Source organism: Syngnathoides biaculeatus, chromosome 18 (assembly GCF_019802595.1).
Source record: "Syngnathoides biaculeatus isolate LvHL_M chromosome 18, ASM1980259v1, whole genome shotgun sequence".
Classification (NCBI taxonomy): Eukaryota; Metazoa; Chordata; class Actinopteri; order Syngnathiformes; family Syngnathidae; genus Syngnathoides; species Syngnathoides biaculeatus.
Genome location: NC_084657.1, coordinates 17,543,868 through 17,571,220, shown reverse-complemented (window position 1 = coordinate 17,571,220; position 27,353 = coordinate 17,543,868). Strand labels below are relative to the sequence as shown.

General features: G+C 40.1%; 1 protein-coding gene and 1 long non-coding RNA gene across 3 annotated transcripts in view; one reads left to right on the top strand and one right to left on the bottom strand.

The window, feature by feature from the left end:
* Positions 1-4,153: 4,153 nt before the first annotated feature.
* The window catches only part of jakmip2 (janus kinase and microtubule interacting protein 2), a 24,265-nt gene continuing 1,065 nt past the window's right edge, over positions 4,154-27,353 (bottom strand). The window contains exons 2-24 of one of the 2 annotated variants that reach the window (XM_061803031.1): positions 26,540-26,782; positions 19,528-19,755; positions 18,172-18,426; positions 17,752-17,994; positions 17,345-17,554; positions 15,363-15,461; positions 15,150-15,296; positions 14,925-15,065; positions 14,689-14,745; positions 14,289-14,411; positions 13,579-13,707; positions 12,481-12,564; positions 11,660-11,722; positions 11,453-11,551; positions 10,402-10,503; positions 10,255-10,308; positions 10,106-10,171; positions 9,955-10,023; positions 9,180-9,257; positions 8,581-8,631; positions 8,182-8,334; positions 8,010-8,075; positions 4,154-5,843 (exon numbers count right to left, since the gene is read on the bottom strand). In XM_061803031.1, the coding sequence (XP_061659015.1) occupies positions 5,589-5,843; positions 8,010-8,075; positions 8,182-8,334; positions 8,581-8,631; positions 9,180-9,257; positions 9,955-10,023; positions 10,106-10,171; positions 10,255-10,308; positions 10,402-10,503; positions 11,453-11,551; positions 11,660-11,722; positions 12,481-12,564; positions 13,579-13,707; positions 14,289-14,411; positions 14,689-14,745; positions 14,925-15,065; positions 15,150-15,296; positions 15,363-15,461; positions 17,345-17,554; positions 17,752-17,994; positions 18,172-18,426; positions 19,528-19,656 (2,673 nt within the window). In that variant the 5' untranslated portion in view covers positions 19,657-19,755; positions 26,540-26,782 and the 3' untranslated portion in view covers positions 4,154-5,588. Of the gene's footprint in view, positions 5,844-7,195; positions 7,277-8,009; positions 8,076-8,181; positions 8,335-8,580; positions 8,632-9,179; positions 9,258-9,954; positions 10,024-10,105; positions 10,172-10,254; positions 10,309-10,401; positions 10,504-11,452; positions 11,552-11,659; positions 11,723-12,480; positions 12,565-13,578; positions 13,708-14,288; positions 14,412-14,688; positions 14,746-14,924; positions 15,066-15,149; positions 15,297-15,362; positions 15,462-17,344; positions 17,555-17,751; positions 17,995-18,171; positions 18,427-19,527; positions 19,756-26,539; positions 26,783-27,353 lie in introns of those variants that run through there. The other variant, XM_061803033.1, reaches the window with a different exon arrangement.
* LOC133491644 (uncharacterized) lies at positions 8,210-11,599 on the top strand. The gene is made up of 3 exons (XR_009792450.1): positions 8,210-8,348; positions 11,305-11,384; positions 11,465-11,599. It is a non-coding gene; the product is annotated as an uncharacterized LOC133491644 (long non-coding RNA).

Sequence of the window (27,353 nt, the reverse complement as noted above, 5' to 3'; positions counted from 1 at the left end):
TCAACAACCCCCCCCACCCCCCCACCCCACACACACACACACAAATTGCATGCCCACTAATGACTCCATCTGATTCTATTGTCTGGAGCCATGGAAGGTCACCCTCTGCCTTCACTTCACAATTTCTTTCCTGCACTACTCCGTCATCAGCACTATTAGCCACATAATGGTTAGAACACATGTTCACGGCCACACGTTTAGGTCAGCGGATATAATGTATACTGTATGTTCCCACAGATTAAATATCGAGATGGTAGGGTCATGCAAGGCTATTCTGTCAAAAATGTACAATTTTTTTTCAAAGTTTTTGTGACATTTTATGTCAATGAATTTCCACTTTGGCGCCGAATAGAAGAATTCATCACTGCACGCAGTTCACAGTGCTGCTTTTTGTATTCTTGGGTCTGCATTATAGGGAAATATAAACTGCCAAAATAACAAATGGATTTTCTGCTTGTGGAGTTTTGCGCATTCCAGTAAAAACAAAAACAATCAATTTCAGAAATTGCATGCATTCCAATCGCTGAGTACCTATCCTCCATTAAGTGTGAAATCAAACAACCAAGTAAATGTTTTGTTTGCATACTTTATTTGAAAAGGTGTCTATGAGGAAGCTGTTCTGAAATTTGGCAAATTGTTACCACGCCGGGTTTCTCCAGCCAGGACTTGGCAGCTAGGGTAGGTGAACATCTGCTACCTTCAAAAGGATGACTGAAGCGATCGTGTCAAAGTCAAAAGGTAAGCAGAGCTGCCTTTTAAAGAACGGGGTCATAAAGTTTTTATTCACCATTTGAAACTGTTTAAAATGAAAATTGGAAAATGTCTCCTTTAAACTTAGTTGAAGTTCAATTCCCTCCTACTGAAGTTTTCTATCAGGTGTCCAACTTTGCTAATGTCCGTTTTCAATGTACTGACCACTGTCATGAAGTCATTCTTGAATTTCAAATCGTGACACATTGCTTGGCCTTACAAAACACGATTTCAGCACCCTCGGCGTTTTTTAATGCCTTTGTTGTTTGCAGTTCTGCTTCGTCCTCAGAGTGACAGCAAGTCAGAAACGTCTGAAAGATTTAAACTGCGGCAGCAGAAGGATGGCTTGAATGCTGAGTATCATCTCATGTAGTACATTTATTGATACTGAATAGTGACAGCTCCATGGTCAACGTTGTGCAACAATGCTGTAGGTACTAAGAGAGGTTATGATCAGTAAATTGCATTTAGTCCACTTCTAACCACCATGAAGCCAACTTGTCTGTCACCACGTGCATACATTTCTGCTCAGTCTTCGCTTTTCTGAGAGTTGCAACACTGCAGTTCATCATGGAGCCACACAAAGGCGAGTGAATCTCTTCTGGATCAAAGTATGAGCTCTTATAAGTTTACCAAGAAAGATAATTTAAATGTTCAATAGTGATCATCCTGATCTTCTTTAGAAATCGAAATCCTGCGTGGCAGGATCAAGCAGTATACATACTGTAAGGCACTGGTGAGAAAAGCCTGTCATAAACACATGCTGCTCACCTTCTCATCCTGCAGGTTCTGAGTGGCTGTCACCTCCTTGCTGGCACTCAGCCCCTCAGAACCACACCCCGCATCATCTGGGGTGATTGGACGCGGGCTGCCGGAGGCCCGGGAGCCTCTGTTCTGACCCACACTGAGGGCATCGAAGTCAATTGTCTTTTTCTCAAAGGCATCGGGCACGCTGCAGAACAAGCCGCCGTATTTCTGTCGAACGCCCCGTTCTGTGGAAGCGGGTCGGGCCAGATACACGGGAAGGTCGTCCTCTGCCTTCCCACTGTGCTCTGCCATGCTGCTTGGCTGCACTGGTGACACATGAGGAGGAGGAGGAGGGTGAAACTCGGGACAGAGAAGGTGTGTGCGTGTGTGTGTGTGTGCGCGCAGTCAGGAGTAAAGACTGTGATTCCACTTCTACAATGGGTTTCTTTGTATGATGAGGCAGGAAACCTTTCAAAACACTAGTGAGCAAATGATGAAATACAATTTCATTGTCATAACCATTGTTGCCGTGCTGTATATATATCCTACATTGTTTACCTTGTTCGGCGTCACAAGGTGCTGTACTAGTATGTGTGCTGCAATTAAAGCATTTCTTTATTGGAACCAGATGTACCTATGATAATTATATTCACAATTATTCGACCCATCCAGGTTCTACCCCAACACTCTCACCTAAAGTCAAATGGGATTTGAGGGAAAGTGGAGCAGAAAATGGATGCAAGGAATGTAATCTGTAAAATTAAAATAAACATTTGTCACAGCCTGCTTCGTTTCCTTGCATTGTTCAACATGACTTTCTTCCTACATAGGGTGGTGAGGTATGAGAAGAGAAGAAGTTCTTATCTCTCATTTCCTTTCATATTTCAATAAGCCAAGGTCAGTATGTAATGTATGTTAGTATGGAATGCTCCTGCTATGATTCTAAATCCATCCATTATCCGAGTCGCTGGTCCTCACAAGAGTCGCAGGAGTGCTGGAGTCTACCCCAGCTATTTTCGGGCAGGAGTGGGGAGACACCCTGAATTGTTTGCAGAGCTCATATAAACAGCAATTTACACTCACAATCACACTAAAGGGAAATTTAGTTTCTAACCGATACAAAAATGTTTCACTGTGTGTACACGTATAAGCACGGACAGAAAGCTGTGCATGTGGATTATTATTGTTGTTTTATGAACTTACTGACTGACTTAATTTGCAGACAGTGCATCCTCTATAACTCGATTCCAGCAGCATCTGGTGGGCCAACATTGTCAGTCTGAGCGGATGCAGCTGCCCAATCTATTTACATTCTGTAGCGTAGCAACGCACAATTAACAATCAGACAGATCAGATCGTTTGTTTTCATGGAAGTCCCGCTAATAGTTATCAAATGAAGATTTAGTCATTGCACTGTTGGGAACGAGATGAAGGGAAGACTGTCAGGATAAAGTTGGGCCTGTCATACATGCAGTTCAAATTAATACTAGTTGACGTATGTGTGTGTGCGTGCGTGCTGTTGGCCCACTTACCCACTTCTCCAAAGGTCTCTGTTGCTGTACGGCGTTTGATGGCATCTCCTTGAGCACCACTGAACAAGAATTCGTCCAACCAATCACTCTATTACGCATCGCTGCACTTACTTGCACTTATCGGCCAGGGGCAACATTAATGTCTTGGGAGTGTTTTTTTTTATTATTTTTATTTTTTTAACTATCCTGCCTTTTGCATCAATTTTTCATGTCATTATAATGATTTCCAGACCCATGCGAATTCCAGCATTGATTAAATCACGACTGTGCATGTTGAATGAATGGCTCTGCACTAGTATTGGGTCAATGTTGGCATCTCGAAAGCAGCACTCAAATGTAAATGACAGCTTTACAGATGCCATGTCTCCTGTCCAGGTGGTGGGTGATATGGCAAATATGTCCACGGCTACACACAGTAACATGTGATCCCACCGTAAATACTATTTATTTAGGTGACTGTCATTGGGAATGAGTAGCTACTAACTACAAACGATTCAGTCTGTACTCTTATACGTGGGCTCCCTCCAGTGGTTTACAAAAGAACAGTTCAGTTGGAATAAATATTCAATACATTCACAATTGTAACTTTTAGGAAATATTTGTTTTTAAACATTTACTTTAGTCAAATTTTAATTTAACTTAGGTGCAATTCATATTAATACAAATATGATTTTTGTAGAATTTTTTAAATTTTGCTAAATTGAAACTCAGGGTTGTTGTAACTGCATGTTACAGAGCCTTGCAATAATTTATAACAAGAATAAAATTTTTGCTACAAGATTTAAACAATTTTCAACAAGCACACAAATAATTAATTTGTGTGTGCTATTTCTGAGGTGTTTCTAAAATTTTCATCAGTCATATCTGGTAATTACAACTGCAATAATATGTATTTTTACTTAACATTGCCAATCATAAAATCATTATTATCTTTCTAAAGGCAGACTTTTGGATTCAGCCATTGCACTGGATCCCAGTAGAGGCAGTTCAGGTGTACCTAATAAAATGTCAAGTAAATGTATATATTATTGAGTTTCGCCCCCCCAAAAAATGCACTTTGTTAGCTGGTGCAATTCAATAAAAGACAGGTTTTAAGTTAAAATTATGTTTCATTTAATTGGTTATGATCTGTTGCAACATCGAGAGGCTAATAAAATACATCCAATAAATGAAAAAAAATGCAAGACCATTTGTCATCCATCATAGTCAAAGTCCTGTTTGACTTTGTCCCTTTTATTTTAATCATCTAGGTGAAAGTAGGAGTGGGGTGGGGTTGGGGTAAATTCTTGTCGGAAGACATAAAAAAAAATCCTCTGTTGAGTTAAAAACAAAATATATAGATTTAAATATACATTACACAATATTATAAATCACTTGGGGGAAGGGGGAATAAAACATGTTATCATTAGGGGCCATGAATATACAAGCAAAACATGAGGGGGGAAATGCATTTAAGGCAACTGCTTGTCAGCAAAGTTTGCACAAAAATAGTCTCGGTCATTCCCCGTTGAAGTCATGGTTGTAACGGGAGGCCGGTAAGAGACGCACATGCACCGATGGTCAAGTTTTAGAATGGCACCATACATACTTTTCGGAAAGAAAAGAAAAAAAGATTTGGGGGCTGTTAATATCAAGTTGTGGTTTGCAAAAATAAGGGCAGTCATTATGTGGAAATCATTAGCTTTTGTTCCCAAAGTTATTCACTTTATAGCTACTAAAGATTCAGATTAAAATGGTTGAGACCCATCAGAAATCTGGATTTTTTTTTTTTTTTTTTTTTTAAAAGGTAGTCAATATTTACAAGCCTATTCATGAAACTTTTAAAGGGCGCCTTGATTTGAAATCATGTGAATCCAGACTGCCCTCGGCTAGTTGGCAAGAGGGAATACATGGTGAAAATATGAAAAGGAGTGGGACAAAATCCACATTCAACTTTTTTTTTTGTCAGTCATTAAGTCAAAGAAGGAAAAAAAAACATTTGCAACTCTCATCACAATAAATTATGAGCATATTATTTTTTCAATGTATAAAATCACCGAGTTGGGCTGCTCGAGCTGAAGTGAATGTAAAAGTGCAACCATTCACAGGACAACATGAAAGAAATGGCTTAAATGTACACATGAACATCAAATGTTTTTGTATCGAGGGCTGGCGAGCTGTTAAAAAAAAAAAAAATGGGACGCCAATCAAAACCAGAGAGTAAAGCTCTTACTTCATCTGCTTTTTGGAGAAAACCTCAGAAGAGCGCTGACAATCCAGTTCCACTTTTAAGGTCTCCATATTTTTCTTGATTTCAGTCTCCCAACCTGAGCATTTTCCACAGTCTGTACTTTAGCCTTTAGAGCAGTCTGATGGTCCCTGCTTGCATTTACATCCTTTTAGGCTTGAAAGAGGAGACAATCAGCTGTGGGCGGGTGTTATTTTTCTGTTTGCTTCCCCCAGACAGTGATGGCGGACACACCATAATATTATTATAATTATTATTACTATTACCCTGCATGGCAGAGACATCGTTTACTCACCAGGCTTTGGTTTTGGATTTGTCAAAGCGTGTGTTTGTCAAAACGGACGTGCATCTACGTGCAACTCAATATGCACGTGTGTGTGTGTGTCTGTTGTTCTTGCAGTCCTGCATCCTGAGAGACCCACTTGAAAAATAAAAAGAAAAAATTGAAAGAAAAAAAAAAAATCTTCCATGGCCAACATCCACTTGACGTGTACCACACAAAGAGCCACTGTTGCTCCACCACAGTTGGATAAAAAATAAATAAAACAATAACAGTGACAAACGGGATCTCCGGGCTGAGGCATCACCTGTCAAAGACATTCAAAATGACACAAATTAGGGAAAATTTCAACAGGAGAAGATCAAATTATTGTTAAAGGAAACAGTGTACCACAAACATATCCCAAATAACATCCCACATACTGTACATGCTGACAATGTGCGCAGTATGTACCTTAAGCTTTGGTTAATAAGTGTTCCAATAATTGGTAAAGCAAGCATTTTCATCATTTCGATGATTTGCTTCTACCATATGTACATACGTTACGTACATACGTAAACCAAAATTGAATTTGGAAAACATAACTTGAATTTGTATTTTTAAATTCAAAACATTGAGTGTGAATTGTAGTTTTGTTTCTATGTGTCCTGCGACTGACAGGCGACCAGTTCAGGGTGTAGTCCGCCTTTCGCCTGATGTTAGCTGGGATAGGCTCCGGCACTCTTGCGGCCCTTGCGAGGGTGAGCGGCTCAGAAAATGGATGGTTGGAAAATATTTACTGTGTACTATAGTATAGCTGGAGTATATAACAGTGTGTTAGTTTCCCTTTTTGAATTGAACTACAGAATGACATAAAAACATATTGATATGCACCTGTCTACAGCATTATTACCACAATTTGTAAAATTCACCATAATATTAATTATAATCTAATTATTAATACTATTCATAGTAATAAAAATATACAAATGTTAACATTGTGGCAAAATATTTTTTAAAATACATATTTAATATTAATTATTATTTTTGTTACAATTATAGAGCACAACAGTGATTGTTTATGTGCAAGCTTTTTTATTATATCCGTTATTATAGCACACATTACAGAATAATATTGAAAGAGAGATGAGAGAGGCAGAGGGAAAACGGGAAATATGGTCGCAATATGAACAATGTAGTATAATTCTGTCTTTATAAATGTCAAATGTGTGTTTTGATTTGTTTAATATTGCGCCTGAACAGTTCTGTTTTCCATCTGTAGGGGGCTTTGCTCTCATTTCAGATCCACCTTAATTATGAAGTCCACAAATTAGCAAGTGTGCCTGTGATCTCGGAGTTAAACTTCGTTAGGGATTATTGAATCTGTTCTCGTCTACTATGTGACTTGTTTCCATCAAGCAGCCCAGTCCCGTCTGGAGGTTTTCGTGTTGCTGTTTTATTTAATTGACAAAAGCTGTAAAGGGTACCAAAATACCACTATTTTATGACACCCGTTGAACGGGATACCATTGGTGGACCGTGAGTCGCCACTTGGTGGAAACATGGCTGAAGAATCGGAGGAAGTCGGGCTTTTAGTTGCTGCAGTCCTATTATGGAGATTAATACTAGTATAACATGTTGAGATTTGTACACCCAAAAGCCCCGCCCTCCCACCCCGACTCACCTCTGCTACGAGACACGTCAAAGACCTCAAGGCCAAAGGATAAAGGCAAGAGAAAAGAACAAGAAAAGAAACAAAAACTGCAAGGAAAGAAAACATAAAGACAAGAAGAGAGAAGGGAGAAGGTGAGAGAATTAGAGGAACATGCACCACGTTAGTCACATCAACAACACACACAGAGGAACACAGTGCAGGAAGTCAATAATATTTTAAACTTGTCACATCCATCTTGAATGCCTTTGACCTAAAGGCGGCACACAAATCGGAATGAGACTCAGGAGAGCATTGATAGGACTGTTAAGACAAACTGAAAATCTTTTCCTGGTGCATGGAGGATAACCTTTGAACTCCTGACTGAGCAAAGGAATAAACACCAATAAACAAATAATCTGCCTTGGAAAAGAGCTCAATTACACACAGATCTTTGATACTTCCACTAACCATGAGATGGAGGGATTGTTATTCATATATTAGAAGATTTATATCTGTTTTTTTCATTCACTTATTAACTCAAGTTCATTTTTCAATTCATTCCTTCATTTGTCTGTTGGTTAGTTAATTCCATTAATTTTTTTTTCCACCAGCCAAGAAGGCACGGAAGAAAATGTGACATTTAAGTGAGGATCTAGATTAAGGATTTGAAAAAGTTCATTTTCATTGCTATTGGATCAATGCCCCGGAATTAAGATCACTAAATCAATACATGGTATGACTCACTAAACCTATTTTTCACTTTTGTTAAAAGTCTGTGCTCCACTGAGTGCCATTCTAATTTTGTATACATTTGATATACTGTGAGCAGTACAAACCTACCTTTTCCTCAAGATCTTTAATCTGTCTCCTTTGGATCTCTGTTTTGTCCTCAAGATCTCGAATTCTCTGCATAAAAAAGAAAGAAAGGCAGAAGAATTGAGACGACTGTGGTTGACACATAGTGGTGTGGTTGCGCTGTTGCGGTGGAATGTGTGTTGACCCAAGGACATGCCTGGTGCGCCTGGTGCAGAAGCTCCATCCTTTCCTGCAGGATCTGACAGTCATACTCTCGACTCTTCCTCAGCATCTGCCTCCTCAATTTCTCAACCGCAGTTCGGAGCTCATCCCGCTGAAGCTCGTCCAGGGGCTCGCCGTATTTGATCACCTACAGAGAGGAGGGTACAGCTAATCATTTCAATTATATTCTACAAATATAGCAGAATTTTTTGGGATTTCAGCGCAACAAGATTATGTATAAGAACAGACTACGATGGCTACACTGGGAGAGAGGTGTTCATTTAACAAGATGTTTATTATTGGTTTGCAGTGGCATATCATACCATGAGGTGTTTCTAGCATTGTGTCCCATATATGTAGTATTCTGATGAAAAATATGATAAGGTGAAATAACCTTGTCCTGCTGCAGGGCGTTGTATAACGTTGCCTCCAACTCTTGGATTTGCTGTTGAAAAGTGGAAATAAGGAGACATTATCAATTCTGATCTAAATTTTAATTTAACATCGTTATAAGAACAAGGTACTGTTTGAGGCATTCATAATAGAAATTGGTAGTGGTCAACATACTTTGAAGAAACAATAGCATGGCCCCTCCCAACTAGCTGAAGAAGCAAAGTCAATGAATTTGATCATTTAGTGCTAACACAACATGAGATGATGCGCAGGCTTGTCCAAGCCACCGTGGACAAAACGGGGATTGACCGGGTAGGCCGTGATTGCCGGTCAAGTTGTTTAAATGTCAACATATTTACCACAGCAATATTGTTAGAGACGAGAAACCTAGACAGCTCTAGTAAAACGGGGTGAAGGCACATAAAACTGACAGTACATAGGGGTGTAAAACAACTTAGAGGTGTCCATACTGGGACTGGAAGCATACACGCCCCCTAACATCTTGCACTCGCTGCCTATTACTGTGCTAAAGCTAATCCATGTGTTCATGTGGAATCGCCACCATTGCATTCCTGTTTTTAATGGATAATGGATAATTACCATGTAGGCCTGGTCCAACGCTTGTTTTCTGTAGTCCAGCTCCTCCTCCAGATATCCTTTCTGTTTGCAGAAGAGCTCCTGTACAGGTTGAGGATCAAATGTTACTGATCTAAGACGTTTCGACTTTACAACGCCCGTCCCCCGTCTGCCATTTTGTCTGGCTAATGCTTGTCCGTGTTTTTGTGCAACGGGGGTATCTTTGCATTTTTTTGCCCTCCTTTTCAGACATTATCGCCCCAATGAAAAAAGCTGTGACTTTTAGCAATGCTTCTGCAGCCAAAAGAAAATCCATTTCCATGGAAACAAACCTCAAGATCATAAAAAGATTAGAGAAAGGAGAGACACCAACATCACCAAGGCGTCAGTCTGTCGACCGTGGTGACATTTATTAAAGACAAAGCCTGTATTTTAGCGCATGTGATGAAGGGTTCTGTTCCTCTGTCGGATACAATGATCACAAAACAAGGTTCTTTGATACTTGTCAAGATGGAGCAGATTGAGGACCAGGTTCCTTCGCAATGGCTTCTTCTCCATGCAGCTCTCAGCAGTAATGCTAAGTACATCATCTTGTTTATTTCAATGTATTTGTTTTTTATCCAAAGTATTTTGGTGTAAATTCTGACTTATATGGTGGAATCAGACTTAAGTCGAAATTCAAGTTAAGTCACTACCCTAGGAACGGATCTCAGTCGTTGACTGAGGACTCCCTGTATCGAATATTGAATATCATAGCCATGTGGTATTGAGAAATGAAGGAATGGAGAGTGTTCCTCACCATCTCTATCTCCAAGTCCATCATTTTCTGGTGTAGTGCCGCCTCAGTCCCTTCAATCTGCTGAATCCACTAGAGGGCAGCAAAGAACAAATCTAAGCAGAAAATAACCAGTTAAACTATGAAACATACTAGGCTTGTCTTCAAACCTTACCTTTTCTGCTAATGACAAAACGGTGCTAGCCTGAATAATAGCCACTTGTTCCTCATTTCTTAAGTTCTTCACACAAAAACAAAATGGGGTGAGCAAAGAGCAATTCAATCATTTCACTTCCAAATAAGTCACAATAATATGTGAATTACCCCGTTGTCCCCAAGGATATCTAAAAGTTTGATCAGATCTGGTATGCACACATCCTGTGAAAAAAAAAAAAAAGAAAAACATTTCGTTCCGACTTGAGCATGTAAAGCAGTTACTTAGTCCATCTTAAACAGCGTTCCATGCCGTACCTTGACACCCTCCTTCATGCAGTAGATCTGCAGTGCACTGACACCCTCCGAGAAGGGATGCATCCTCAGATGGTTGAAAGGAGGTGACCTCCTCTCTCGCTCCTGCAACAGGCGCCCATTGCACACTGTAGTCAACTTACAGGCGCACACTTCAAATGTGCTGACTTAGTTTTTTGTTTTTTTTCTAAACCTTGGGAGAAGCTATAAGAGTGGTGACTCCACCTTGAGCTGGGTTGCAAAATTAGCTGTATTGGAAATATTATGTGGAAAATAATGAGAATACAGTAATCTCTTATTAATTGAAGGGTTTAAGTTCTAGAAACGGACTGGGTCCACTATTAGAAAGCAAGATATAGCGAGGGATGACTGTAACTGGAAAATGATGGTTGGCATACAGGACATATTGCAAATTCTGTTGAATTCCAGGCCATTTCATCTCTCGATCCTATTTTTGCTGGGAGAGCATAAGGGCAATGTATGGTTTATTCAATATCCATGTTTTTTGTTTTTCACAACAAAAAGTTTTTTTTCCACAAATAATTCATAACATAAATGGGAGGGGGAAAACCAAACTGATATTTTGTCCGATACAGGTTTTATAGCTCAATAAATTTTGATTAATACACCTAAATGAACATTTATCTCCTTATGATCTGAGAAGGAAGAATTATAACATATTTACTACAATGCAAGAGTGTCCAGGTGCACATAATATTGTGGCTGCAAAGAATAAGATGTGTGTATGACCTCCTTGTAAACAAAGGTTTGAAGAGTGCATATAATAGTATGGTTGTGTAAAAATAATGATAAGAGTCGAGATGGTATGTATGTATGGCATGTGTAAAGAATCACAGAATGAAATGATTCAACTCAAGTTTGCACATTTTCCCTGCTTTTCCATAGGTGGGTTATCCCCCAGGTATAAAACATGTCACAATGTTCAGATCATGATCTCATATTTTTCAACCGTTCTGCCCGTAAAGGTAATTATTTCATGTCAAGAGGGAACATTCCTTTAAGCTTCGTGGGATTGAAATTATGTATGGCTTGCCTCTAATTCCAGGATCCTGAACTCTAAAAGTTCATTCTGGTCCTTCGAGTCTTGGAGCTCCTGCTGCACCCGACTGCATTCTGTCTCCACTTTTTCAACCTGGACACCACAAGGAAACGTCACCCAAAAAAGCTTTTTTTTTTTTCTTTTATTCCCAAGATACCATATAAATGTGCCATTAAACATTTGTATTTTTGGTTGTCCAACCTTGTCTAAAAGCTCATGATTCCTCCGTAAAAAGAGTTGCTTCTCCTCCACCCATTTGGAGTCCTGATGTAAAACAGAAAGGCATTACATCAAACAACGTCGTTGTAGATTATATCATGGAGAACCCAAGTAGATTTTTTTTAAACCATGCAACCGTCATAATAAGGGAAATATAATGTTGTTCTGTGGCTGGATTGGATTAATTGCTATTCATTTTAACGGGAAGTACGACCTCAGTTTACAAATGTTTCGGAAATATGTGTGCATACACGTTGTTACATGAACTGAAGCACAGCAACATGTGTCACTTGAAATGTAAATTAAGAATTATTATGTTGAAATTGGCCCCTTAGGGCTACATTGCAAATAGAGCAAAAACATTTAAAGAAGATTGGACTGCTTTTGTGATAAAAAGATCAAAGATTTTGAACTATAGGCCCACTGGCTGGTAAAGAAATGACAAATATGTGGTAACTAATCAAGTGTAAAATTCACTTACGTCACTGAGTTAATTTTCTGGCAAAGATCATTACTCTCGGAAATCTTGGAAGTAGATCACAGTAGAAAGTTGACAAAAGTCTTTTTTGAATGTTCCACTTATTTGTCCCATGGAGCCAGTGGAGAAAGCTTTCTATGAAGCGTTCATTCTAATCTAATCAAATTACAAAAATCTTCATTTCATGTGATTCCACTTGCGCGAGACAAAGTATACGGAGTAAATTGGATTAAAAACCCTTTTTTTGGTGCTTGTTCGTTGTTTTAAATTGTGTTACCATCGCATGCAATTCTACCCATGTGCATGTGATCGTTGTGTGTCTTACCTGACCCTTCATGGTAAGCTCTCTTTCCAAGTCCTCTATTTTGGCCTTGTACCTGAGTATATCTGCTTGGAGCTGCTCCTGAGCCTGAAACATCAACAAAGTGGATCACAACACCGCACTACGATGGACAGCGATTCAAAAGCTGTCTTTTTTCCAATAACTTCTACTGTTACAGTGAGCTCGCTTATGAAAATATGTAAACCGCTGTAACTTTCTGTCTGCAAACCAATACATTTTTGTGTTAATAAAAATAAAATAATGCGGAAAGAATTACTGACTCAATGATTCTCTCAGTGATTGAAGAGTGAATGATTGCAGTTAAGCATATGAACAGAAAAGCTTTCAAACTACTGTCCACTATTGTTAAGTTCAATGTTTTGGAATGATTTTAAACTATGCCACCAATACATTTTGGGATCAAAGACAAACTTCATCGCAGACATTGGTGTACTGACAAAATAAAGAAGTCTTGGCGTGGGAAAAGATTCAATTGAACCAAAAAAGAGAGAAAAATACAACATTATATTGATATAACGTTCGTATTTTTTTATTTTATTTCCAATACCAAAACTTAATGGCAGTGCTCTGGCTGTTGCTATTGTATTAATAGTATTGGAATACGTTGTAATATGTTAAAACATTAGTTAAACAACACTAAAAGACATCTTAGTCTTATTTAATTGATTTGTGACAACATGTGGGCATGCCACAAACTCCATGGAAAATGTATTCTGCATAATAAAATATCTTTATAAAAAATAAGTGTGTTAATAGAAAGACTCTTCCTTCACAAAGGATGATAAATTGTTGACAAATTAAATGTTTGGAATACAACTACTGCGTTGTTCACTTTATGTTAAACGATATGGTGGGGGACTGGGGGGGATCCCTGTCTGTACATCTCTTCAAAGTGAAAAAACAAATGTATGAAATGAAAAAACCTATGAAGCAAAGAAGAACACAAGACACGCTTCAGCTGCTTTTGTGGGCCACACTAAGCGGTGTGCTGGGCCACAGCTAGCCCCTGGGCCTTGAGTTTGACAAGTTGCTTTCAAAATGCTCGTATTACAATCTTGGACAAATTAAGGCTTTGTGTACCTTGGCTTCCATCTCAGCATCTAGAATGCCTCCCTTCTGTTCCTGCAGTAGGGCGTACGCTCGCTGTAAGGCCTGATACTCTCTGGTCAGCTGACGGAACCGCAACTCCGACTCCTCATTGGCTCGACCCTAACAAACAAGTGTTCCGAAAAACATGTATCAACTGTCAATCGCGCATCTATGAATCCATTTTACATTGTGCTTGTCCTCATTAGAACGATCCAGGTAACGTCACGCGAGAGGTGAGGATAAGTCGCGAGACAGTTGAACAACTATTTCAAAACAATTATTTACAGTTAACTTAGGAAGGATGTTTTCGGGGAAGCGGATGGAAAGCAAAGTTCATCGACTAAACCGGTGGCCCCTTGAAAGGGACCCCCAACGCCACGTAACTATTTTCTATTCTATTTCTATTTTCACGCTTTTTCGTTTTTATGTTTATAAAACATGAACCACAACTGCCTTTGTCACAATTTGTAACTTTTTATGCATATTCTGTCATGTGTCTCATTGTCTGACTTTGTTCACACATTCTTTGATACATCTCTGATAGGTAGTAAATTGCACAGAGAATGAACTGTAGAGAGTACCCAGGAAGTTGCATGTGCACAAATAATATACTAACAAATAAACACATGGTGATAAAACTAAAACTTTTGTTGAGGAAAAAGAGAAGGTCCCTCTTTTAGTAGTAGAAATCAAATGATCACCTCATCCAGGTCTTCATCCGGAGTGGCCGGTGTCCGGTCCATGCGGAAAGAAGCCACCGAGGATGTTTCAGAGTCCATTGACTCTTCGTCATACCCAAAGAATGTGTCCACTACGATGTGCCTCTGGACAAAGGGAACATTTCTGGAGTGATTCAATGACATAAGTGAGCCAAAATATTACAAGATCGCAATATCAGACACAGGATAGCTCAGCTCCACTGCCTGAGTTGCAGAGTGTTCTCAAAAATGTTTTGCAGAACTAATGCTCTGACAGTGTCAACCAAAACGGAGCATAGTTATCTTTGAAAAGACTGCCTTTTAGTGTTTATCATGATTATGTGCAAGAACTACATTATTGTTGGCGTTTTTGAACAGAAGTAATGAGATCAACTGTTTTCACCTTAATTGGCCTGGAACTCCTTTTATGCCTTTTTTTCCGAAGCAGTTTCTCTCGGTCCTGGAACCAAAAAAGAATTCAAATCAATGTAATGCTTACAAGACACTGATGTAAACTGATGTGTGGATGTCAACCATTTTGATTTTTATTGTGCGTGATTAATGCTTCACATGGGACGTGATCAGGCCAAACGAGCATGTGGTCACGGTCATAAGGCTCCTAAAAAAGACAAAACCTACTCTCGCGAGCTCATCAATCATGCTCTGCTGCTCCAGGACTTGAAGCTTGAGAAAGGCTATTTCCTGGTCGTCGTGGACTTGGTCCAGGTCATTTAGAGATTTGGGTTTCTTTAGTGGAGGTTGTGAGCTGATCTTTTCTTTCTGATAAATCACAAAACAAAATCATCCACACCATTGGTCAATTGGCCTGTACAGAAGAGAGTATTTGTGAGAGTCTGTGCTGACCATTTCAAGGTTCTCCTTGGCTAGATTCTTTGATTTCTCTTCCAACTTGTGGATGGTCAGAATCAACTCATCATTGCGCTTACTCAGTAGCTTGTTCTTATCCAACAGCGGCTTGCATTGCTTCTCCGACTCTCGCACACGTTTCAGCTACCAGATAATGACGGTTAGCGCAGAGGAACAAGAAGTCGCGAGGAAAGTCAAGGGTCAACTTACAAGTTCATTCCTCTCGTCGACCAGTAGCGAGTTTCGGTCTTCCAATTTGCGAATCGTTGAATTGAGCTCAGCCATGCGTCTTTGATTTCTCCTCAAGTCCTGCAAAACAAATGTAAAAAAATAAAATAAAATAAAATAAAATAACAACAATAATAGTGATAAATAGTTCCAATTATTACAATAATCATGTAATCAGCATTGTGTGTGTGATTGTGGGGAATCAATTATTGCTAGCAACTGATGCAAAATGGAGCAGATTGCTGTTTATTTATTTTGAATGATAGCTTACGGTCTAAAGCAGTGCACACGCATACCGATCATATCGCTTGCTATCAATTCAACAAATACTTGATTTCCAAATGAGCCTTATACTGTCCTGATCGATTATGCTGTGCTTTGTTGCTTGTTAAGGGCAATCATTACTCCCCAAGCTCCTCAGAAATAGATTGCGGTCCACAATAGTCGAATGAAAAAAGTGCTTGAGTCTGCTCGTACAAATGAATGTACAAAGACTAGGCAATAAAAACCCTGCAGGAGTTGCCTCAGTATTCCTGGCTTTGGCACGAGCCATCACTCCACTATCTCACTGCCAAATACTTGAACTTTCACAGTATATGTGCATGACCAATCACGCCAGGCCACGCAGGGAGAGTCTGAAGTTCAGTACACATCAAAGCAAGCACACTAGTGGGATCACGCACAACAAGAGTCATCCCTGACATTAAGGCCTGGTAGGCACATAAGGATAATCGTTTATTTTTGCCTTGACTTTCCCCCTTCCCAAACAAGGACGACAAATGCCAAATTATACTTTTTAGAAGATTATCCTGTGGTTTGAGGAGTGGCAGCTGGTCAGTAGAGGGTGCTCAGGTCCTCCCCCCCAAGGCTCAGCTGACTCACTTTCAATCATCAAAAAATTAAAGAATGAAAAGGAAATCTGTCAGTCCGTACAATCACTAAACCGCGTATCCTAAAATAGTGTAATAAAAATTTTGCTATTTTTGCTATTTTGCTGTAGTGTGCGTGCAAGCATCCATGTTGGCGCATTATCCCGTCACGTCAATGGTGAGCTTTTTTAAGGTAATATTTTTTAAATATATGAAAGGCTCTAGCCTCTATGAACAAATTTTGGCTCCCAGAACCTTCAGGGAACACTTGATGTTGCAGTAATGCTCCGTCAATATCACGGTTGGTTAGGTTTGGTGGTCCTTGGTTATAATATACAAACTCAAATTCCAATGATGCTGGGACAATGTGTAAAATGTAAAGGAAGACAGAAGAGAATGAATTGCCAATCCTTTTCAACTGGCAAAGATAATTAATTTTATCTTAAGGCGCCTTTCAAGGTCACCATAAAATGTTAAAGAAATTAAGCAGTATAATAAAAATCTTCCATCTTTTTTTCCTGGATTTTTCCATAAAAAGTCCTAGCCATAGCATCATACCCTTCCCCGATTTTACCTTTTCCACATTGTATCATGTTTTTCCTGTTTTTTCCCATTTTTCACGTTTGTTAGATCACATTTGAAGATTTCTGACTAGAGGAATAGACTCTAGATCAGAGGTGGAAAGGAATCTTTATGGGTGGTGTTTTCAATGAGATTATTGGAGCGCATCACACACAGTATAAGCAAATCTGTTTAATGCCTTTTATTATTATTATTATTATTATTTTATTTTCATGTGTAGGGTCTCCTTATAGTGCTTTTCCCATGGATATCCAGATATGGAAGCCCCATGAGCGGTCACATAATTGAAAACAGATCAGACAGAGATCTTAGTCATGATAATTGATGCGTCACAAGTATCCTTAATACAAAAGTGGTCATGAGCCGTCACCAACCCTCACATAGATCTGAAGTAAGTCTGTGTAGATTCTTTGTCGTCCAAATCATGGTAATCCACTAAATTCCATGATTCAAACTTTGCGGACTTGTCTCTCAAGTCAGTATCCAGGGAGGGAACGGGAAGGGTGTACTTACTGGGCTACCACAGTGCTCTGCGCCATCTCCCACACGACCCGGAATCTCTCTCTTTGGGCTTCCTGCACCGCACTCAGCCTCCTTGACCAGGAAGAGTTGCTCATCCAGTGCATCCTTCTGAAGCTGCAGCTTCTGGAGGAAGCCTGTCGTTGACTCCATCTCCTTCTCCAGAGAGAAGATGGTGCGATCTTTAGCTTTGATTTCATCTACCTGCGGCGTTAGAGGAGCGGAAAAAAAAGGCCGTTCAGCCTGGATATAATTCCATGCACAAATCTACACCTAAATACATCAGTTAAATATAATACAGAGTGATGTTATATATTCATGGAGTTTGTGAGTTTGTGCAATTATGGCTCCACTACAACCAAGACTGTAATTGGCCTAAAATTGCAGTGACTGTGCGTTACCAGTCTCCGGATGTCCCGTTCACAGTCCCACTTGATCTTAGAGATCTGTTCCTGGTGCTGCTGGTGCTCCACCCGCAGGTCTCCGGCCTTCATTTTGTCTGCCTGGATCATGTTGCTTAGAGCCTCATCCGTCTGCTTCTTGCTCGACTTCAGCTCGGCTATCTCCTGGAGGAGCTTCACTCTCTCCTGGTCGAAGAAGCGGCGAGCGTCCTCCTTGGCTTCCAGAGTCAATGCTGTGCGCACCTTTGACACACATTAGATTACACTGGGTTACAGAGGGGAGATAGGTTGATGGCTAAAACAACAAACATAACTAAAAGTTATATATGTAATTATATTCTTGTTTCATGGAAATGAACCAGTTATACAAAAACACACTATTCCCATTGACTACTCTTTCACTTTAAGGATCAAGTTTACCTTCTCGCCACTGCCATCGCGAATCGCACTCAGCGCTGTCTTGAGCCTTTGGTTCTCCTGGTCTTTGATTTTGGCGTGGCGGGCCAGCTCCTGCTCATGCTGCCGCGTCAAATTTTCCCGCAGGCCCTGGAGCTCTTTTTGTTTTTCCTCGTGCCACTTGGCCCGCTGCTCTGTCAGCATGGCAGTGTGGCGGTGCTGCTCCTGTTCACGCACCCGCTTCACTTCCTGCACTTTGTCGCGCTCCACCTTGCTCACCTTTGCGAAGGGGAAAAAAAACATTTTACAGCAGTCAGACATAGAACTCAGTGAAAATACTGTAGCTGTCTGGAATATTCTACTTTCCGGAGAGTCCCTTTGTCAAGTTATATTACAACGAAGAAGCTTATTGGCCGAAGGCGAGATCAGTGTATCACCAATTGTTTGCTATTTGTTACAGTTCCCGGATGTCTGTCACACAACTAATTTGAAACTGAATTTGTCAAACTGAATCTGGAATTATGTGAAAGATATCCTTTGAATTTTTGTTGCTGATAGAAAAAAAACATTCACTTTTGTGCCTTAAGACCCAACTTAATGACTGCGGTAACTTATTTTTACACTTCCAACTTGCTGATGGAAGAATAATGGTATATGGGCTGACCATTTGCAATGTGACTCATCTCCACGTTACAGCTTCTGTCTTTTCTCATACATTACTGAAGGTGAAAATGAGTACAATGGTACAACTTGAGATACAAGTGACACAACCTAGGCACTAATTATGTTTGCGATACGAGCCATCATTTGGCTCATTTTTCGCTTTGACAAATAAACAAAAAATCAAGATACAGTATAAACACAATAGTGGCTGGGAATTCACCTCACTAAGCGTCAGTTTGGCAAATACTCGACACTACATTACAAAGAGAGTTTTCAAGCAGATTTATGCCACTCCCAGTTGAAGTTTGGTTTTGCACTAAACATTAAACAAAGGGTATTCCACGTTATGTATTTTAAAAAACATAGCCTTCTTTAGGACATATCGCTCAGTTTAATACAAACAATGTAAAAACGCCATTGACATGCTCGTGGTTAGCACTGATAGTCACCATTTTTGTAGCGAACAGGGACTGCAAATTATAGATTTCCTCCTGGGAAAAACCCGTTTTATCGAGGATGGACAGCCTTCACCTTAACGGGGTAGGCACCATCACTCATTCTAGAAACATGTATTAGAGTTTGAGCCTTTCATGACAACCCACATTAGAGCAGGCCAGTGCCAGTACACAGGTGATTATCAAACCTGTTGGGTCAAGTGGGGAGTCTGTCAGGTTAGGGCTAACTAGCGCAATGCTGGGACTCAAAAATTACACCTACCTTGCATTTTTCCTGGTGCAGTTCAATCTGAATGTCAGTCAGCTTGGACCTGAGATCTTCATTGGCTGCCTGCAAAGCAGAGATCAGGGCTTCGGGCTTCTCGCCCCTGGCACGCCCTTTCTTGGCCATTGATTCAATTACTTGAGTGTCTCTTGTGATGCGTTCATGGAGACGGTCCACAAGGCTTCCTGTTTCTCCTTTTCTTCATTCTCCTGTTAAACAAAGGGGCTGGGTAAGGGTCCATGGGGGGACAAGTAGAGACATTGTTGCAATTACAGAGAGAAAAGCTGTGACTAATCAAAAAGCATCCTCCGGTCACGTGATTTTAAGACCACAGCACATACAAAGTTGTCAAGGGCTACATGTTATGGGATAAATTGCTCAGACGTCTCATTTTATGAATGAAACTGAAGACAACGAGTTGGACTTTCAAGTGTTAAAGCCACAGATTTGTTTCCTTTATTCTTATGATCTGTGCGGTGGCCCTGAAATTCAGTTCGTGTGACTTACTTATAACTTATTTTTATGGCGCAATTGTTTAGCAGTATTATAGTAAGTTGTTCTCGTGAACTGTTAAGTAAAATTTATAACTATGATTTCCGTAGATAAATAAAACATCTTTCAAATTAATTCATGCTTTCCCTTAATCTTAGCATACACCTAACCTAAAAGAAAAACAATAGATATATTGTAAATCTATTTTAAAAGAACCTGCAACTAACCATGGATTAATCGATCGGAAAAAAAATCTTTTAACTAAAAAGTTCCGTACCTGTATTGAAAAACAGGAGATTATTATTGAGAATTGCAAAAATGAAATTGATTATGATTCTGACTTGGTTTGGTCTGTAACATGTTAGCAAGTAGGCAAAAGTGTTATGTAATGTATGCAAACGTATTTGCACGATAAACTGCCAATCAAAAGAACAGTTTCTTTGTGAATTGCATAAGGATTCAGATATATTATAATGAATGACAATAAGAAGTAATTATAACTTGGGCCTGTCACACGTTTGGTTTTGTGTTCAAAACAATCTAAAGATTAACATCACCCAAGACCATTTTAAATCCACAACAGCAGTGGAATGTTCCTGAAAGTCTCTGATTTTATCCAAGTCATGACATTTGTGTGCTTCTAATTTGAGTCATTTGAGTTTGCTGCCCACTAAATCATTCCCGTTAGATTGGTTGAAAACAGAAAGACGGAGTATTACGTAACATTGCTTTTAAGATTTTGCAATACAGATTAAAGATAAAGTCATGGTCACACTGAGCCAACATGGACATAACCAACACATGGCAGCAATGTGCCCTTAAATGCACTTAAGTGACTCAATGCCTTGAGCTCACTAACCCCACAAATTACACAAGATTCTCTTTCTCTTGAAGTGTATTATCGACGTGTATCTCTTTTATTATCGATGTGTATCTCTTTATTGATGCGTATCTTTTGCTCACACATACCAAATCATCAGTTAACCTTACTGGAGAGACCAGGGCATAGGAATGTGCCAGTTATTACCAGCTTGGTCATTATGATGAAGATATTTTGTGATGCTCTTATTTTATGATGCGGTTCTCTTGTGATGCTCTTTATTTTCCTTTCAATCGTTTGTGATGTGGACCCTGCTGATGGTAGGGGAATGCTGTAAGTCCTCTGTGTCTGGGCACTTGTGATCTGCTACAGCCATTGTCTGTCACTCATTTGTGCCCTGACTATTCTGTAAGTAAAAGCTTCGAAGAAACTGTTCATCATCTCCAGCCTGAATTTGGACAAACAACATTCTCACTACCCGAAATCAAACGAACACGCGGGGGAAAAAGCGTCCTCCAACACGCTTTTCTCTATTTATTAAATAGTAATGTGTTGCTCCGTCATCTTAACTTTTCATCAGTTTGAAATATTTTAATTCGCAAAAGTCAGTTCTTGCCTGTTTTAAAACACCTGAAAGTGACAAAAATAAATGCTTCCTGTTCCCATCGGTTGTGAGGACGGTGAAAGAGGAGAGTTAAGATTTTCTTTATTTCTGTTGTACGTAGTTACATTTTATTGTGCACTAGCACAGTGAACGACTAGTTACAACTACTTCACAGTTCTAAGAACCCGCCGTGTTCAAAACCCAGTCTCGTCTGTGAGGAGTTTGCATGTTCTCCCTAAGCCCGAGTGGGTTATCTCCATGTACTCTTAATTTCCCCCCAGATTCCAAATATATACATGTTAGGTCAATTGAAGACGCCGGTAGGTGTGACTGATGTTATGTTGTGTGAATATTTAGATGTGCCCTGGAACCAGTTTAGGATGTCCCACACCTCTTGCCCGCAGTTAGCTGGGATAAGCTCCAGCATACTCATGGCCGTAGTGAGGATAAGCGGTGTGGAAAATGGATGAATGGATTTTAAAGTGTTCAACTAATGAAAGTGAGTGCTTGAGCCTCGGACAAATTAATTGACTTTATATTACAGCAATTAAGTTTTGTGAAAGTGGAACTTGGAAGTCAACAAGTATTCTAGAACTGATTGTGTTCGATTCCATTGTCATTCTCACAGAGTCCACATCACTGCTACACTGATCCGCCTGCTGATCTCCATCATTCTTTGCTCACTCATAAACAAGACCCCAAGATACATGAACTCCTCGACTTGGGGTGGGATGTAATCCTTGATCTGGAGAAGGTAGTCTACCCCTTTTTGACCGAGTTCCACAGTCTCAGATTTGGAAGTGCTGATTCTCATCCCAGGCGCTTCAAACTCGGCAACACAATTATATAATCTACTAAGACAGATGTAACACTGAGGTCACCATAGGTGAGAGTAGGAATGCAGATCGACAGGTGAATCGAGAGCTTTGGCTTATGTCTCAGCTCCTTTTGGACCACAACAGACTGATGCAGAGTCTGCATGGTTGCAGATGCTGCACCAATCTACCTGTCGATCTCCCGCGCCATTCTTCACTGACTCGTGAACAAGATACTTGAACTCCTCCACTTCAACCAAGATCCGATCCCTGACCTGACACACCAACATTTTCCACACCAAAGTTCCCTTCCCTCAGATTTGGAGGTTCTTGTTCTCATCCTAACCGCTTCACACACTGCTGTCAACCAACGGCTTCACTGAAAGTTGTCGGAAAGCCTGAGATCATTGGGACACAAAATGGGAGGGCCTCATGGCCCAACACCAAATGCAAAAGTCATAAAAATTAAGAATACAAAAATAATGACGGTCCATCCATATTTACTTACAAACTGCTCTGACATACTCACATGAATTCATGACTTGTTCGGTTCTATGAATGGCAACAGGTGGATACAAAGGTTTACTGTGCCTTCTGCCATCTAATTCATTTTTCCGCCTTTCGCAATAACTCACTGACATAGATAGATGAACAACGATACAGTTGGAATTTAAAAATATATACATAATTTTCAGACAAATTAAGATAGATTGGATCATTTCCCATGGCATCCTCAATGATCACTCACTGAACACTTGGGTAGGAACCACTGTATTAAGGCATCCCGGTTAAATTCCATGTGGGAAGAAAACAACCCATAATTCATGGTAATGCTTCCGGTTCCCGGGGTAACAAAATATCAGATTATTTTTTAGATTAACCCATCGAAATTCATGCTGGCGCTACCCACAAGTCATGTGCTCTCTGGTCATTACTGGGTCAAGATTACCTGAAGCTTTACAGAACCTATGAAGATAATGACTCATCACTTTGGTGCAGCCACGTACAAAACCTTCATGCAAAGCCAGCCACAGTTTACCAAGACTACTAATACGGTATTAACCTAGAAACCATTCAGAGCGGCCAAAACGAGATATGAATTTACTGTGTTTTTCCACGCTGATTAGTGTCATATTTCATCTTCAGACAGCAATCCGCTGGCAAGTCCACCAAAGGGCCCGACTGCTTCTCTGGCATTATAGAAAAAAAAAACTCTTAAGATCATCATAGCTAGATAGCATTTCATGTCAGCTAAAAGACATTTAAATTTTGCCTTTGCATGTAGAATCATCTGATGTCCAAAAACATTTGCCAGAAAGTTATGTGGGTTACTTTCCCTCCAAAGGATAAATGGCAAGCCAGACAGAAGAGACTCAGTGAGCAGAATGGTACTAATGCATTATGAGTGCAGGTGTTCATGCACACCTGGACGAATTATGGCCTGTCGGAGACAAAATCAACAACATTCAAACTTGACAGGTATGTTTACCACCTCTTTTTTGATTTTCAATTGGTTGTACATTCCCCCCCGCCCTCAAAAAAAATAACATCTATTGTAATAAAAACACTCCATTTTGAATCAGTCATGCTAACAACAAAGTGGCGGCAGCTAAAGTGTTGCTAATTCTAGTTTATATTGCTTGCACTGCTATGTTGATGAAGCTAGATCCACGTTCTCTATAAGAGGATTTACATATAGAATTTTATAATGATTATAATAAGATTTACAAGCCCAAATCAAATCAAAATACTCCATACAAACTCCTGAATCGAAGTAAACGGCCGTTTGCGAATGGAATTTAATTCGGTTTCAGAGGATCAGAGTATTGTGTTGCCAAAACAATCAGACAAAAATTTGAGTCATTTACACAGTAAATCAGTGCGGTGCCGAGTCACGCTCAGTCTGCACATGCATTGTCTTAATGTAAATGTGCGGCAATGTCACAAATATAGTAAAATCTTTTCAAAATGAAGGTCAGATGAAAACTTGGAGGCCAGGTCAAACCATTATAATTAGTGATGTCATGAAACACCTTAACAGATAACATGCTGTGGCGACCCCTAACGGGACATCCTGAAAGGAAAAGAAGACGAAGAAGATGCAAGACCTCAACAAATCTTACAAGACTATACAGTATTTCTATCTGGAACCTCTCCTAGCTTACTTTGGATAGAACGTGGCTGACACTCTGCACTGGTAGGCTTTCATTACTAGTCTGTCAAGCGTATTTAACTGATGAGATGTGAAAGTTATTTTATTCATTTTTTTATGTGTTTTATTCAAGTTCACTTTTGTATCATAACAGGGATTCCCAATTATCCTTACTTTATCTCTCCACTATATCAATATCGTAAAAATTTAAGCATTGATGTGGAATGGAACTGAATATCCATTTATGCCAGAGGAACTAAAGTCTTGTCAAAAAAAAAAAAAAAATAATGACATTCCGTGATGATGATGATGTAACGTATGCCTTAAACCATCCTCGCACACGAGTGATTACTCAACCATTTGTAATCTTTGCTTCTCACTTGTTCACTTTGAGGCGACTTTTTTGCTAATCCGCATTATGCAAGAAATATGTGTAAATCTAAGCTAAAGGCAGAGTAAATGAGCAACCAGGCAACTTTAATGAGTCCGGGCAAACACCAACTGAGTGGATTTGGAAGCATGAAATGGCAGAGGTGGGAGTTCGTCGCATATGTGCAAGTCTCAATTCAAGTTGAGTTACCACAAAATTTCAAGCATATCTAGTCAAGTCATTACTTGGTGAAAGCTAGTCATAATTCAAGTAAAACATTACAATCTTGCTCGAGTCATAGAGGTATATACCGTATTGGAGTGGTAATAAAATATTTTCCCCCCATAAATCATAGCACTAAATAAAGTATTCACACCTAATAAAACTTAAATGAATGACAACAGCGATTATGATTGAATGAGTTTATTGCACTGAAATGTTTTAAGCTTGTAGTTCAAACTCACTTTAAATGAACTTGTGTTTAAACAAACTTTGCTGTGCACTATGTGATGACAGCTTTTTAACGCCAACGGTTCTTAAGAGAACCCAATTGACCAAAAGCCAAGCCTGTTTTTTTTTTGTTGCTCAAATATAATAAGATGTGTACCTCATTGGCTGGAGGAGAATGAAAGATGCATAACTGAAGGAATCATAATTGATATTTAAAAATGCTGCCATCCTTCAGAAATGGCAACAAAAAAAGGATTTTGAGGAAAATGTTTTTTTATCACGTAAACTTTTTGGTATGAATCTTCATATTTGACCCAAAGGGGAAAAAATTATTATTATTTCAATTTGAATTATTGACCCACAGCTGTCTATATCTGACTCTAACCATTTATTTCATACAGTATACGTTTACATGGATCAAACTCAGATGTCTGTTCATTCCTGATGTATGAACATGCTGCAAAAAATCATTCTTCAGTGTAGATGAGATTTGATGATGAATGTTTAACAGTTGAATTTAACCTGACCTAATTTTTGTAGTCTGATTGTACAGTACTGATCGCAGTTAGAGTGTACTGTACATTGTTTAGAACCACAAACATCTTGTTTCTATCACAAGCTCATAATACGAGTGCAACCGATAGCCTTTATTGCTGCCCCTTAAAAAATAATTGTGTGACCAATGTGCTGCTCTCATTATGGGGTCGTGTGTTGAAAATTAGGCCAGTGTGACATCCGGAAGGCAGATGCAGGCTAACACACTGTAACACGTTCTACTGTTCGAGGCCCACTGGGGACCACCAGCATCATTCTCTTGTGTGCATCACTGCATACTTACTATATACTGTGAAGTCTACGGGCTGTAAGGACGTAGACTCCAGCATTAGATAGACTCCAACAGCGGGATGATGCATAGCTACTGAGACATTTGATGCTTGCGTATTCGATTAAAGTGCTGAAAATGGCCATTGAGCACTACCCCCAACACCCCCCACCACCCGCCTCGTCCCCCCCCCCTCCCCCCACCGTGGACGTCACCCGCTGGTGCAGGCCGAGATTCTCCCACTTCCGACATGCAGGCTAAAGCGATGCTGCGCGACAAGATTGTGCAAGCCACCGCTTTGTTACAACCTTATCACAACAAAAATAACATAGATCGACGTGCTCCCTGTTCGGATCGAGTCGCTAGTAACACAAAAGTGAGTCTGAAGCATGCTTGCCGATCTAAAGGGCCCGCTAGTAGCGGAAAAGCCCCACGCTAGACGATGCTCCAGGACAAAATGTAGAACGTTTAAAGGCGTCTTACCTCGCAGTCCATTGCGGGGTGTCCTCACGGCCGTGAAACCCACTGCATGGCGGGTTATTGCACGTCTTTAAATGGAGAAAAAAGACGTCAGCATCATCATCTGTCGGCTCGATGAGGTGGTGATGAGGATGAGGACGAGGAGGAGGAGGATGCTGGAATTTAGCACCGCCCTTTCCGATGAGATCACTGGTTTCCGCCGCCGCAGTCCACCGACATCCGGTCGGCTAAGGACGAATGCACACTCTATAGATGCCCCCCCCCCCCCCACACACACACAGGATACTGAAAACATTCTCCTCTCTAATTGTATCCAATGTTACAATGTCAACATGTCACAGAATAAATCTACGCTAGATTTCAGTGGTGTCCAAACTGTGACCCAGGGGCCGTTTGCAGCACACTGTCCATTGACCCCAACGGGTGATATGGTGGCGCAGCTGTAGAACATCTGCCTCACAGTTCTGCGGACCGGTATTCAAATCCCACCCTGCTAGTGTGGAGTTTGCATATCCTTCCCTGTGCGTCTATGTGGGTTTTCTCGGGCCCTCCGGTTTCCTCCCACATCCTAAAAACATGCATTAATTGGAAACACTAACTTGTCCCTCGGTGTGATTGTGAGTGTGACTGTCGTCTGTCTCCACGTGGCCTGCAATTGGCTGGCAACCAATTCAGGGTGTACCCTGCCTCCAGCCTGATGACAGCTGGAATTAGCCCCAGCACTCCTGTGACCCTCATGAGGATAAGCGGCCCATAAAATGGATGGATGGATGTTAATTCATTTCAACAAATAACATTATCATTCATTTTAACATCA